At 45.4% G+C, this 14,077-nt stretch overlaps 1 protein-coding gene across 2 annotated transcripts in view; it reads left to right on the forward strand.

Annotated features, from left to right (window-relative positions):
• The first annotated feature begins 1,110 nt into the window (after positions 1–1,110).
• MSANTD1 (Myb/SANT DNA binding domain containing 1) overlaps positions 1,111–14,077 on the forward strand; it is a 33,972-nt gene continuing 21,005 nt past the window's right edge. Inside the window, exons 1-2 of one of the 2 annotated variants that reach the window (XM_061376000.1) lie at positions 1,111–2,141; positions 2,968–3,060. In XM_061376000.1, the coding sequence (XP_061231984.1) occupies positions 2,994–3,060 (67 nt within the window). In that variant the 5' untranslated portion in view covers positions 1,111–2,141; positions 2,968–2,993. Of the gene's footprint in view, positions 2,142–2,967; positions 3,061–3,346; positions 3,958–14,077 lie in introns of those variants that run through there. The other variant, XM_061375999.1, reaches the window with a different exon arrangement.

Genomic DNA, 14,077 nt, shown 5'->3' on the forward strand with positions numbered 1-14,077 from the left:
GTGGAGACACAACTGCAGGGTATTTCTTCTATAGCTGACAGGTGCTTGGCTGGAAGGCACCATAAGCTGAGTTTGTGTCCTTATGCTCAGGCTTATAAAAATGCAGGATCCTCTCTTCTTTTTTTCTTAGGCTAAAAAAGGACTTCAAGGAACTTAATCTCTGTTCAACTGTACTGTTCCCTAACACCAGTCTCCCAAACCCTCCCTGGTGCTCTAGATACAGGATATCAGATTCCACCAGCAGTGTCTTCAGAGCTGGGGGGACCTTGTAATGAAGTTGTTTCCCTTGGCTGAGATTTTTCAGTTCTCACTTTGCTGAGTGGGAAATTCTGGCTAAAAATCAGCATGGAACAATGCAGGATTTGAGCTCTCATTTTCTTATTTTAAAGGAGGGAGTTTAGTGGCATTTGCTGTTCACTTCTGACACTGCTGAATAAACCAATGACTATGTCACTGAGATGAGTCTGAAATCTAAATCAAAACCTTGTGTCAAACTGTACATCTAAATGGGCCTGAAGCAAATTCTGGAGCTCTTGCACACCTTTACCTACAGAATTACCTTGCCAAATGTCTAAAATGAATTGCAGGCATTTCCATTTACTCACCCTACTCCTCTATCCCTACTTAGAGAGATAACTTCTCTAAATATCTCCTGTTTTGTCAAAAAGTGCTGCTTTTCTACCTCCTATTTTTATGGTTGGTGTGTTTCAGGGAGATGAAAATGTACTTATTTTCTCAAAAGACTTATTTGCAACTTCCAAAGAGTGCTACCTGTCCTTCCACTTCTTTCAAAGGCGCATTTAAAGAATTGGAAGAAACAGCAAAATTGAAGAAAATCAGGCTCACAGTATTTAAGAACACGTGTATAGACTTGCTCTGTAATTACATACTCTTTTCTAAGAATTAAACATAAAGCTAGCTGTTGCTTTGTTGTGCCGGTCTGTGATAAAACCACATTGGCTAACAGCTGCTTTAAAAATTCCTTTAAGAAACCCCTATAGTTAAATTTTTCCAGCTAAACTCTTTTAGTTTGAGGATGGAGAAGGTGCAGGAAGCTAACGAAGCACACACTGGTTAATAAAACTCTAGAAACTTTCTATAGCCTGATGGACTACAGAGAGTTTTATGATCTGCTTAACAGTCAAGGCTTTTTTTAAGCTCAGCTTAAACAAACACTTAAAAATTCAAGGTAAAAGCACTGTGATGGTGATAAGAGATTTTAGTTTGACATTTGAACCTCAAAGTAAGGTTAGGACTTCAGATAGTGGGAACTGATATATCTCTGGTGATCTCAAGAGGGTTTGTTTGCAGGACCTTGTTCCCTCCCCGATACTTGTCCTGATACCTACTTAGGTTCCTGGGTACCCCATTCCCACCTGTGTCCCTGCGCCAGCTCTCACGCTGCATCCCAGCAGCGGCTCCCACACTTTCCAACTCCAAACCTGGCCAGGTGAGTCAAACCTGCCCCTGTTGCTGAGGCCTCACCTCACAGCCTTGTGCTCGCTGCTTAAGATACAAATGATTGGTGCGGTGGTTTTCATATAACAACTTAATAGTTATAATACTTGTCTCAGAAGTGGTCGAACATGGGTTTGGGTCCTTCTTCTCCCAAAGGATATTCAAATCCACCTGTCCCTTCCCAGGCTGTAGGCAACCTCTCAGCCCTTCCTATTGAAGTTGTGCCACGGTGCGGAGAAGGATTCGCAGAGCCGGAGAGGAGAAGCAAGTGGGAGCCTGACTGTGGTGTACCGGCTGGGACCTCCCCTGAAGGGTGGTGGGGAGCAGGTATCTGGCAGCATTCCCAAGGCTGCTGACTACAAGCTTTGCATTGAAACATCAAAACCAGCCCTGGAGGCAGAGTCCAAACCCAGCACCCATCTCCATAGGGAGAGGTTGCAACCACCTTGCCCTGGCAGCGGGTGCTGTTTTTGTGCCACCCCAACCACTCCCTCTTCCTCCAGCCACGTCTTTAAATGGAAGCTGGAGCGGCTGCTCCGGTGTACCGATGCCAGAGCTGTGTTGAGGAGCGTTAGATGTGCTCACGGCTTCCCAACACAAGTGGGGTTTCACGAGTGTATGTGCTAACAGGTTCAGCTTGGCCAAAATGGTTGGATCTCAGCATGGAGGAAGAAAAGCTTGAGGTACCCAAATACCTTCTTTTGGAGAAAAGATGGGTTCCTGTGGGCTGTTAGGCACCTAATCAGTTATGTTCTTGGAGGAGGGGAGAGGTCATGGCTCATTTAGCTCTGTCTTAAACTTGAAGATTGTTTCTGTTGTGATACTCTTTAGGTATTAGGTGCCTCTGTGGCTTTGAGGACCTCGCCTTAAGTGAATTGAGACCGTGTTTCCTTTTGAGATGTAACTGAAGGATGCACAAAGTTGACTCCAACTCTGGAGCGTCCATTTCTCGTTTGAAAGTTACTTCAGCTCTACAGTTACTTAGAAGCTCTTGGAACAGGCTCTGGCTTCTCCTTGTGCAAAATAGAGATAGCAATACCTACAGGGCACAGTGTGGTTCTCTGAAGGGACGCATGCTGAGCACTGGCGACTAACTTCCTAATAGTAGAGTTGGACAGATAAAGATTGAAGCTGGAGGAAAATAACATCCGCTGGTGGCCTGGGTGAGGCTGGGATGTGTTTTAAAGAGACACTTTTGGCGGGCAGTGGTGTCAAGATGTGTGAATGAGGATATTTGTCTTATTCTTTTGGCTTAAGGTGAGTAGGAATGAGGTTATTGAAGGCTTATGGCAGATTGAAGTAATTTATGATGGGACCGTATAGTGCGTCGGGTATGTTTGTGCTGTTTGCAAGGCTAGGGTTTGCAAACTGAACTAACCCCTCCTCACTAGGCCTTTACCAGATAACCCTGGCTAAGCAGAGCTGACCTTCCACCTCCATTGCAACAAAATGTCTCCTCGCTCCCCTCCCCACATAGCTCCTTGTTCTGCCAAACTCTCTCTTCCCCAGACACCAAGTTCTGCTCCGGGCCGGTGATGTGCTGCGAGGACTCCTGCGCTGACTTCAAGGCTCATGGAGGATCTTCTGTTCCTAGGCCAGCAGGTACCGAAGGTTTCCTTCCACACCATAAACCCCAAGCCCCAAACAGTGCAGGTTTGTGTACTGAGCCTCCCTTCTGCTCCACCTCTGGAAAGCTGGGCAAGGGAACGGGGCGGTTTCAGGGCAGCCATTTCCCCGTGGGGAGCTGCTGTGCTGTCTTCTCTTCAGCCAGAAGAGCTCAAGTCAGGCACTGTGTCAGCCCCTTGTAAGGAGCCGCTTCTCAGGTCTGTACCTTGGGGACAGAAGAGTCCTTGTTACAACACCTGCTTTCTGTGGTGACTGCTGATTTGGGGTTTTATGGGGTTTAACTGACCGGTGCTTTGTCCTTGAACCCATTTTCTTTCTTCTCTGAGGGTGCTGCGTGACTGGGCCATTCTGAGGTGTTAGCAGGAGTCTGGCAGGGGTGTGTTTTAAAATAGGTTGACTTTTAACATTTCTTCACTGTTTAGAGTTCAAAAATCTCTCGTGTCTCATGGTATACATGCCTTCTTACAATCCCATACTGGACTGGCAATTGCTCTCATCGTCTCCACCGAGCTTTTACACACTGAATTTTCCGATGAGACTATTGCTTAAAGACAGACAAAATAAGTGCTCTTTTAGGTGTTTCTTATGTAAAACTACAGCGCAGAGCAGAACATCTTGTGGCATCCAAGCAGGATTCTAATTTTTAGCAGTCTTGGATTCCTCCCGAGATGGTGCAGTCTGTAGGGACATGCAATGCCTGTCTGCAGGTTTGGAGGGATATACAGGGCTCTTGCACTTACTGAGGGTTAACCTGCATACAGAGAACTGTCCCTGGGCTCTACAGTGAGGAGATGGCCTGGCCTTCCTTCAGCTGTCCCTTCCTCTTCTCTTCCAGGACATCTGTTAGAATAGTTGCTATTAGAAATCAACCAGGTAAAATAATGTGTGTGTGCATGTATGTGTGTGTGTGTGTGTGTATATATATATATATATAAAGAAAAATCATGTGTGTATATATGTGTATGTATAAACAGGCAGCAACTCTCTAACAGTAATTATCACAAATGAAAATGAGAACCTGATTCACAAGGTTAATTTACAGATTAAGGGTTTTCATACAGAATAGGGCATTTGGGATTGAGAGAAAGAGTTGATTTTTCACCATTTCTAAGTGCACTGCAATTGTATCATGTTAACAATCTAATCTAAAACAAAGCTGGTCTTGCTTTCCCATATTGTAGCATGTCAGAAGTAGTGGGAAGCATCTAAACTGTCTTAAAAGCGAGAGTGGTTCCAGAAACTTGGACTGATAACTCACACCACCTGTAATATTTTAAATGGTTAGATGAGAACTGGCATGTGATCCCTGCCTGAAGGAGTTCTCATTTGTAAGGTAAAAACGACATAGGGAAACAGAGTGGAACAGAGCACAATAATGTTTAGAAAACATTTACAGCTATAAAATGCATAAAATATTCCCCAGGTATTCCCAGTAGTTGTGGTGACTTGTGTTCAGGATTCTATTCTGCCTTTAGAGTGGAAAAACCTGAAAATGTCTATTCCTGTCAAAACAAACACTGATATATCTGATCCTGCTTTTGTGACTATGAATTTTATTACTGAGTGGAGTGTCTGGTTCTGACATTCCAGGGGGTGTTTTCTGCTGCTTCAAAACCTTTTTGGGCCTTTCTTTCAGCTTTCATCTCTGGTTAAATGGCTCCTTATATCCCCACAAGGCACTGCAGAAAAAGCATGTTAAGTTTTCGTCTGGGGGTCTGCCATGACCCAGCATTATGGCTTTTTACCCAGGGGCTGGTAGAAGTCTGGATGTCAGTTGTCGTTATATGATAGCCATGTACAATACCCAGAGAGGCACTGTGTGGATCAGAGGTCAGGGATGGAGCTGCAGATCAGTTGATGAAAGAATGTTGTTGTTGTGGAAACAGGTTAAAGCGGGGACCAATGCGAGTTACAGTAGCTGGGTTTTGACTGGGTCTCACGTTATTCTCCAGATTTCAGGAGGCAGAGATCAGAGTTGATCAGGAATATTTCATGTAATGTCAAACAGCTCTTGTCAGGCTTGCTCCTTGGTTTTCAGAAAGGCAGGGTGATGTTTTGAAAAACGTTTACTATGGTGGCATTGCTAGGCTGGTTTTACAGACAGAAGACACAGAGAAGGGTTCGTCTACTCCCATTTATCGAGGATGCCCCAAATCCCTGATTTCCAGGTGTGCGTTGGGCTGTCCAACCACTCCAGCTCGTGTGTTCAGTGGTCCTGCCAGATCAGCACTTCACTCAAGTTCTCCATAATGTATTCACAAAAAGTGATAAAACATTCCATGAGAGGCCTCAAGGAATGATTAGTTTAATCTTCAATTAGTTCCCGCTGAGACTTGATGAGAAATCATTTGAAAAGGTATGCATGAGTTTTAATACCGTCTGCCTGTCCGGTTATCAGGAAGCACAGTGTGCAGAGAGGGAAGATGTTGCAAATGGGGAAAACCAGGACACTAGCGCTGAATATTTTAGACTGCTGCCTGTGGTAAGTTTTTGGTTTACTTGAGTGACTTCAGCCACTGGGTTTTGCTATGGGGCATTAAGGACAGTGTGGGGAAGTCAGTGCAAACAGTGTGTTCAAGCATGCAAGCCATCACTCTTGGGTTAAGGTTGCAGTGTGTTAGCTAGCAGAGAATGTTTTCATTTACATGGCTAGTGGGGCGCTGAGAAGAAGCAGTCATACTTGTTCTTGTTGCTTTCTGTTTGCACAGCAAATGAAAAACACTGGCCACTTCAGTGAAAGAGAATGAGATACTGTGTTGTGAACTGGCTTGGGTTTATAAAATGGTTTTGGGTTGCTTCTTTGCAATTAGATAGTGGTTCCTTGTTGCTTTCTGTAGAAGGTGTCTGGTCCCACAGTCATTAAAGCTGTTTTATGTAACCAATAAATCCCACCCTGATGAGGAACTGAAGATTTGATTAGAACATGTGGATCCAAAAGTGCTCTTTCTGGCTATGCAGAAACCTGTCAACTGAACAATTAGGAATGAAACAGAATAAGAATTCCCTATCGCCATTCACATCAGCTACAGACTCCATTCAGACAGCTTGTCTGTACTTGCTTTTCACACGGAATGTCTCTGCACCTCTGTGGGTTTAGGTTCCACACATTCTAGGTCTACATATCCCCCAACCCCTGCCAAACATCTGGGTTAGGTTTCTTATTTATGATGGGTGTACCCAGCCCCCTGTGGAGTTTGGCTGGAAATAGGTAGCCCCTACACTACTGAAAATCTGGTCTGTAGCTCTTCAGTTTTGTTAATCTTCAGAATAACCTTGTTCACCTACTGGTGGTGTCTTTGCTGTCAAAAAAGAGTCATTTGAGTGCTCGCTAATCTGCAGCAGGTGAACTAAATCCTGTTAATCCATAATTTAATCTGTTGATTGCACTCACATGATCTCCTCAGCAGAGAAGTGGATGGTGGCAGATACTCTGTCACTCCTTTTGGCATTATTAGCTTTGCTTGCCTCTGAATGTGCATCCAACGAAATTGAGATTGGACATTAGGAAAAGGTTCTTCCCTGGGAAGGTGGTCGATCACTGGAACAGGTTCCCAGGGACATGGTCATGTCACCAAACCTGACAGAGTTCAAGGCGTATTTAGATGACACTCTCACTCATATTGTTCAGTTGTAGGTAGTGTTCCAAGGAGCAAGGAGTTGGACTGCATGATCCTTACGGGTTCCTTCCAGTTTGAGATATTATATGAGTACCCACATTGAGGTGATTATTTACAGGCAAGCAAATCACACTGCTTTTCGCTGCACAGATCTACACTTACTCAGGGCACATCCTTTAGTTTACAACACTGAATGCCACATTGAATGAAAAGCACTGGCAAGGATTTTAAAATCACTGTTGATACCAGGCAGCTGGTGCCAGACATGGAAAAGTTTGCATCCAAAAGTGTTCAGTGGGTGTGCATTAGTTCAGGAGAGTTTATGAAAGGAGGCAGAGGGACTCCTCAGGTTGGCCAGAATGCTGCTGCATGCGATGGCTAGAAAATGTTTCTTTGATTCGTGGTCTGATGGGTTTGCTGGCAGTATTTCACTGAGGCTGAGAGAGGAAACTAAGACACACTCTTCGGCTTAGTGATAGCTGAAGCAATAGAAGTTAATGCCTGGATCGGAAGAACATGCTAAGGCTGGCATATAAACTGATCCCTGGTGGCTGGGGAGTGGTTGGAGCATATCTGTGTCTCATAAACAGCAGGGAGCCATGGAGAGAGAAAAACAGCTGGAAAAAGCCAGGAGTCAGTGAGGAACCTAAAAGCAATTGCAGTACAGGCTTATGGTGAAGACAGCGAGGGGAGATGTGGGATCCCAGGACAGAAAGCTGGCTGGAGGCAGCACGTTTGGATGTGAGAAGGGGAAATGACCTTCTCTGGCTGTCCCTAGGATGTCCAAGGAACAAGACTGCATGCTGTAAACCAAGAGGAATCACAGGACCCCAAATACTGGCAACCCACTTTGTGTTAAAAGGGGCAACGTTATATGCATATTGCAGTAAACCTTCGTACGTTGAGATGGGTCATCCTCCTGCCTAGCGCAAGACGTGAGAGCTAACGCTTAAGTTCCCAATACTGTGTTTGTCTTGGAGCTGCAGCTTGGTGTCCTGCTAGCTGAAGAATTTACGTGGATCATCAGTGCAAAGAAAGAACCAAGCAGGACTTCACAGGCCCTGTCAGTAGCTCTCTGTGGGGTACTACACTCCCCTGAAAGACTCTGAGCATGGAATTGGGAATATATTCGAGACCAACTGCAACCTACTGTGTGATACTTCCAGTTTAGTCCTTTGAAAGCCATACATATTTCCTGTACAAGGAAACATATAGATGCTGTGGGATGGCTGACATCACTGGCAGCCTGTCCCAGAAACAGCAGCTACCTCTTGTACAGTCTTGACTTCCATTAGCAACCACTTAAGCAGATAAGCTCTCTGGCTATCACAGTGGTGCTGGTGAATTTGGTTTTACTTATCTTTTTGGCAGCTCTTAGGTCAGGCAGTCTTTTACGACATCATCTGAACTTTATAGGTTGCAACAGTTCTCTCAAATTTCCATTCCCAAGGCTGCCTTGCAGTAATACCCAAAACACCATTTACATTTTAGCATTCAAATCTGTCATGAACTGATACAAAAGTCTCCTGTGCCCTAAATATTTTATCTGAAATATTTTTTCATCTTGTAAATTTTCCTCTGTGGGGATGGAGAGCTGAGGAAACCCCTGCGAGGGGAAAGGCTGAGGATAGAAGGGAGTCAGAGAAGCTCCTATCTCGCCTTAGCTGACATCTTTGATTTTATAATGCTTTTCACTTATAAAACCTGTGGCTGAATAAACTGCAGAACAGCAGGACTTAATCCCACTGCTGTCCCCCACTAAGACGCTATGGTGTGAGGTGTTCCACATCCATATTGGAGTGAGTGCTGAGCCCACCTGGATGTTGGCTGTGGGTGGAGGGAAGGGGACTGCAAGGGACTGGAGCCTCCCTGTATCCATCACAGACCTTGGCAGGGAGTCAGGGAGAGACAGCGCGGGGATGCAACAGCTGCTCGGGGGATGCAGCAGGCTGCCAAGCTAGTAGCAAGCTTGGAGCAGAGAGGCTGGGCTTCTGGCAGGGAATTGCCAGCAACTTGTGCTGCAGTTTCTCTGAGGTTGCTGGAAAAGGGCCCAAACCACTCTCCTTTCTGGAAGAGCAAACAGCAAGCTAGAACCCATTTGTTCAATGCAGCTTTAATGCTGGGTACCACAACGGTGCAAAATCTTGCTTAGCTCGAGTCCTGTGTCAGTGCCAAGCTCCCTATGCTTGGCTTGCTCTCATCTTAATCTGGGGGATGGCTTCTTGCTAATGGATCAATGAATTGATAACCTCCTTTATTTGTTTAAATATCACTACCTTTTGCACTGCTGTTAGCAAGCGATGACACCAGCAGCATTAATTCTTGATGGGGTAGAAACAATGCCCTGTGCAGCCACAGTAGCACCATGGTCACACCAGCTGTGTCATCTGGTTTTCCATGACATGGCATATTTCTCCTATCATGTGTCATGGGAGTGTTGCTCAGCTCAAGGCACAGAAGGCTTCTGTGCAACAGGGAGTATTTCTCTCCTTTTGTGATACATCTCAAATCCAAACTGGATTAAATCATGGTCTACGTCTTAAGCAAACTGTTTAGAACAGGTTCTCAGAGGAATTTACTTCTTAAAGAGAAATATTTGCATAGCATTTCAGGAGCAGCTTTTAATGAACTAGACACTTCCCAGCACGTAGCTTGCTCAAATGTGCTAAACCCCAAACACGGGCAGGAGGACTTACGGACTAACTCCTGCAAGCAGGCAGGGCAAAAATCATTTATTTCAAGTGGGGTTTGGGAAACCATTCACTGGGAACCAAATGATTTTATTTGCAATCTGATTTGTTGCTTGCTAACCAGAAAAGGAATTTGTCTGATACTACATGCTGCAGGGTTGTTCCATATGCAGAGGACCTGCAAATGATTTCTTAAGAGTAATCAAATCTTAGAAATGCTCTGCTTGCTAGAAATTGAACTGGGAGTATGACACGTGCAGAACTGATGTCTGCTCTCTATACTATACAAATAAATTGTTAGGAATATTGCATCTCTATGCCTGAAAATGTAGGAACATGTGTGGCTGAAAGTCCATGTAGTCTGGCATCCTGCCTCTATATATTATAAGTGCCAGACAGTTTGGGAGTAGTTATTTGTAACTTCTGGACATAAAGGATTCTTGCCCCCCACCCCCCCAGTATGCTGTACTGAGGTATGCAGCATGAGTGTGTGTGTTTCTGTTAAAAAATAGAAAGTCATTAAAAAATTCTTAGTATTACGCTTTTTAATCAAATCACTATCAACATACCAGTCTGTACCTGGTCTCTCCAAGTAATGAATTTCTTGGGTTCCCTGCATTCCATGAGCTCCTTCTTCTCAAGTCCCACATAATTTCAGTTCTCCCCCTTCCCTGTGCTAATGCCTTCTGGTCTGACCACAAAAACTGCTGAAGCCCCGTTTCCCAGCTTGTCTGCATTCACCTCGCTGTCTCTCGCCATCCTTCTCCCTCCAACTGAATGTCTGTGCAAAGCTGGCTTCCATGGTTACTACTAAAATAGGCAAAGGAGATATTTTTGGTCAGAATCTGCCAGTTCAGCAGGATCAAAATGCTTTTGGGAAATGTTCTGATTACAGTGAAACTCAAGCAGGACGTGGTCTAGCAAAATGAGATCAAAACCCTCTCCAGCTGCCTCCAGCTCACCTGCACCTTCTCAGTCCATCCTCCTGAGCCACCCTGTGCCCTGCTCACCATCAGAGAAACCTGCCACACAGAGGGCCCTATGGCAGGATGTTTGTGTGGAAATGTGTATTTTTCTTGTCCTTTTTGTTCTGAGTGTTGACTTATCATGACCTTCCTTGCCCTGCGTCAGCCAGGACACCTTCCCCTCAACCAGCTTCCTCCAAAGCACCCATTTCTATTGTCAGACTTCGTTGCAGGTATTGTTTTAGATGCACATAAAAGCTGCTCAACAGTGTGATGGTCTTTAATCAGTAGTGTATTGCTGTCACTTGTCCCCCGGTCTATCCTAATTTTTCTCCTTGTAGCATGTCCCAGTTTGGTTTTAGACCCTCTGATGAAAGGGCCTGTCCTTTTTTTGTGTACCTTGAAACACCTACTGTACTTGCTCAGCCTGAATATTTTCTTTCTGTCTTTGTAATAGGACCTCCTGCAGTTTGGGAAGCTTTCTGCTTCCTTTACAAATGCTGCTGTATTGTTAGCTGTCCCTCACAGGTATTAGGACATCATGAGCTGTGGTTTGTGTACAGCTTTACAGCAGTGACCTGCTGGCTTTGTGTTCACAGCCCTTATGGTTTCCATATCTTCTGATCCTTTGCAAACCCACATGACTCCATCACCCAAGAAGTATGACAGACTGAAGAGGTGCATGGACCTTGTTAGACTTCCCAAGCCCAGCTCCACTGTCTGCAAGGCACTTCCCTACCTTAGGGTGAGCTCCTGGTTTCCAGCACTTTCCTGAGCACAATAACTTCACTGCCATGGACCCGTTGGTTTAATGGGGGAGAAAAGAAGACAGCTTCTCCTCTGTAACTGTCTGTCCCTGCCTATCTCCTCTGGCCAAGGTTTTCAGAAGTAGTGGAAGAGTATTTCTTACCTCATTGCCTTTATCTCTCTTTGTAAATTGCAGTGTGCAGTGATCAGAGACACTAAAACTACCATTTTCAGTAAGACTTTAGAAAGTGGGCATTTTAGCCCAGTAGGCAGCAAAACATGGGGCAGGTGACAACCCCCCAACTCATGCAGACAGCTTTTTTGAACTTAAAACACAGTATCAACTGCACTGCAAACCCCAATGTGTTACACTCCTGATGGGCCAGATTGTAGAATTGCAAAGAGCCATGACAAGCCTGTGCTTTGGATGATCTTGCTTTCAACAGCTTGCCTCAAACACAAAAGGCTGCAAGCAGCTTTATTTTTTGAGTTATATGTAATCAAGACATTATTGGATGGTGTCCTGAAATACCCATGTGTTTTAGAGAGCTGGACCTGTGTCTTTGAGGGGTGATGCGTACTTCTTATGGCCCTCCAGCGGGGACCTTCTCCCAGTTTCCCTGCTCTGAGTTGCTGCCTAAAAGGGTGCTCGGTGCATTTAGAGTTAAAACTGGGAGGAAGCCAATTGGTCTCAAGACTTACCTGAACCAAAACTAACGTATTTCCATTTCTGAAATACAAACAGGTACCAACCTGTGTGTCAGCACCTCTATAGGCAGCTGCCCATTTGGGTTGCCGACACATACGTTTAGGAGAGGCTGCAGAAATTTTTTGCATCCTAATAGAATAAATTCTGCTTTGCCAAGAAGGTGCTGCCTCACTTCTCCTACCACAATCCCATCAGCAGGATCGGACATGCTCTTCTGTAATAACAGTTTAATGGCTCACAGTTTGTGGGTTGAGCTCTGGTAATTGACTGACTAGAGCTGTTATCTCCCAGCAAATGCAAGGGAAAACACCTTTCCCTAAAACTTGGCCAAAGGAAGTTTTATTTGGCGTGCGTTAACCCACATTTGCACAGCTGGAGGCTGTCCACAGTTGGGTAGCAGAGATCACTCGAAGTGTGGTCAACAGACAGTTAGGATTAATGGAGCTGTCTGATCTCTGCCATAGAAACACCTATGGATGAACTTCGTTAGATCCACATCTGCAAATGAGAAACCCTTCTACCCTCTTTGGGGCTTGTCATCTGTAGCAGTCACCATGAAAGGTGGAAGAGATGTGAAAGCTATCTTTTAAGCTGGTACATATTGATTGCAAATAAAGGTAGTGGGTTTAGACATGATATGAGGAACAGATCTGTGAGAGGATCATTAAATTCATGTTCCTCTACGCTCTTAGGAGCAGGTGTGCGTTAAAAGGAAGGGCATGAGTGAGATCCTCCATCCCACTGAGGCCAGCGTCCATAAAAAATGTCTTCTAGACTTGTCATTTCAGTGCCCATCAGAGGAGGGACTGGGGTGAGCTGGAGAGCAGCTTTCTCCTACAGAGGGAAGTCATTGACAAAAGTATCCTCGGAAGCTCCATTATGTATGCTGGCATTTTCCAAGAGAAGCAACATCCTTACTTTATTGATGAGAACAGTTACAACTTCAGTTGCTTGTGTTGTACTCAGTGCCAGGTCGGTCCTCAGTCTGGAGGAAGCTGATGCTGGAGCATTCTGGCGTCAACAGAGACGTCAGAGTAGAGCACATGAGGGATGTCAGCGCCAAGTGCATCGGTGCCTTGGGTCTGGCACAGTTGCAGCTTGTCATGCCAGCAGTTATTCTGGGTTTGGTGACCAGCCAGTCCGAGGTACATGATGAGTCTTGGCTGGCCTTTGGCTTGAGCTGGGCAAGATGCAACTGAGTGCTAACAGAGCTTCTCCTCGCAGTGTCCCTATCCTGTGGGGAGGGATGGCTCTCACTGCCGCAGGGCTGCTCTTCCCCTAAAGGTTTGCTGGTCCTATCTTAGTTGTTTCTCCTGCCTCAGGGGCCAGGACAGAGGGTTAGTGACTCCCAGGGACTGAGCACATCTGCAGAACATCAGCAGAGAGAGGCACAGCCAGGAGAGGTGGTTCTGTAGTTCCCAGGCACTGGTGAGGACTTCAGGGATTATTTGGGGTAAAAAAAGTTTTCCCTGCATTCAGCTCCATGTTGGAAAACAGTCATTTTATCAACCACTTGGCTCAAGTGCTTCAGCAAAGCAGAGAAGGCATGTGGAGTCTCCACAATTGGTATCGATGACTTTCTCAGAGGAGGGGATCAAACCCAAGTCCTGGAAGCTTAGATTCCCCTCTGGTGCTGAGGGGAGGGGAATAAGGGAAACATTATTAGAAAGCATTTCTTTTATTTAGCAGATGTTAAATAGCACTATACCACTATATCAATCTGTCAATTACACTAATAGGAAACAGCGTACAGAGAAGTTGAGATGTGAATTGTACAGGGCAACACACCCCCCCCCCGCTCCCCCTTCTGCAAGATCCCGGTTTGGGGCCAAGGGCCAGGCAAGGCCCCAGCAGATGGTGTGGAGCACAAGGAGCAGCTGTGTATATGCCAGGCACATGTGGATGAAAAGGGGAAGGAATGGCTGTGGACCATCACAGAAAGGGCTTGTTGCAGCTGTACAGGTTCTCCCCCACCCTGTCCTGGTTGTTCTGCTTGAAACCAGATTAAAAAGATCTCTGAAGCAGAGACCACACATGTCTTTGGGTTTTTACAATGGGTGTCTCTCACACTATAGGTTTTCGCGGTGTTAATCAGCATGTTCAGAACCTAGGTGGATTAAAGTCTGGGAGGGGGAAACAAATCTCTAGTTGATGATTAATCATTGAAAAGGAAGCTTGGCTTTGCAGTGGCTTGCACTGGTCCCAAGTCAGACCCAGCGCTGTAACAGGAGGCTGGTGGTATTTTCCTCTTGCACACTTCATTGC

Source organism: Neopsephotus bourkii, unplaced genomic scaffold (assembly GCF_033783945.1).
Source record: "Neopsephotus bourkii isolate Nb327-2 ecotype Australia unplaced genomic scaffold, CSIRO-AGI_Nbou_v1 NB_1686, whole genome shotgun sequence".
Taxonomy (NCBI): domain Eukaryota; kingdom Metazoa; phylum Chordata; class Aves; order Psittaciformes; family Psittacidae; genus Neopsephotus; species Neopsephotus bourkii.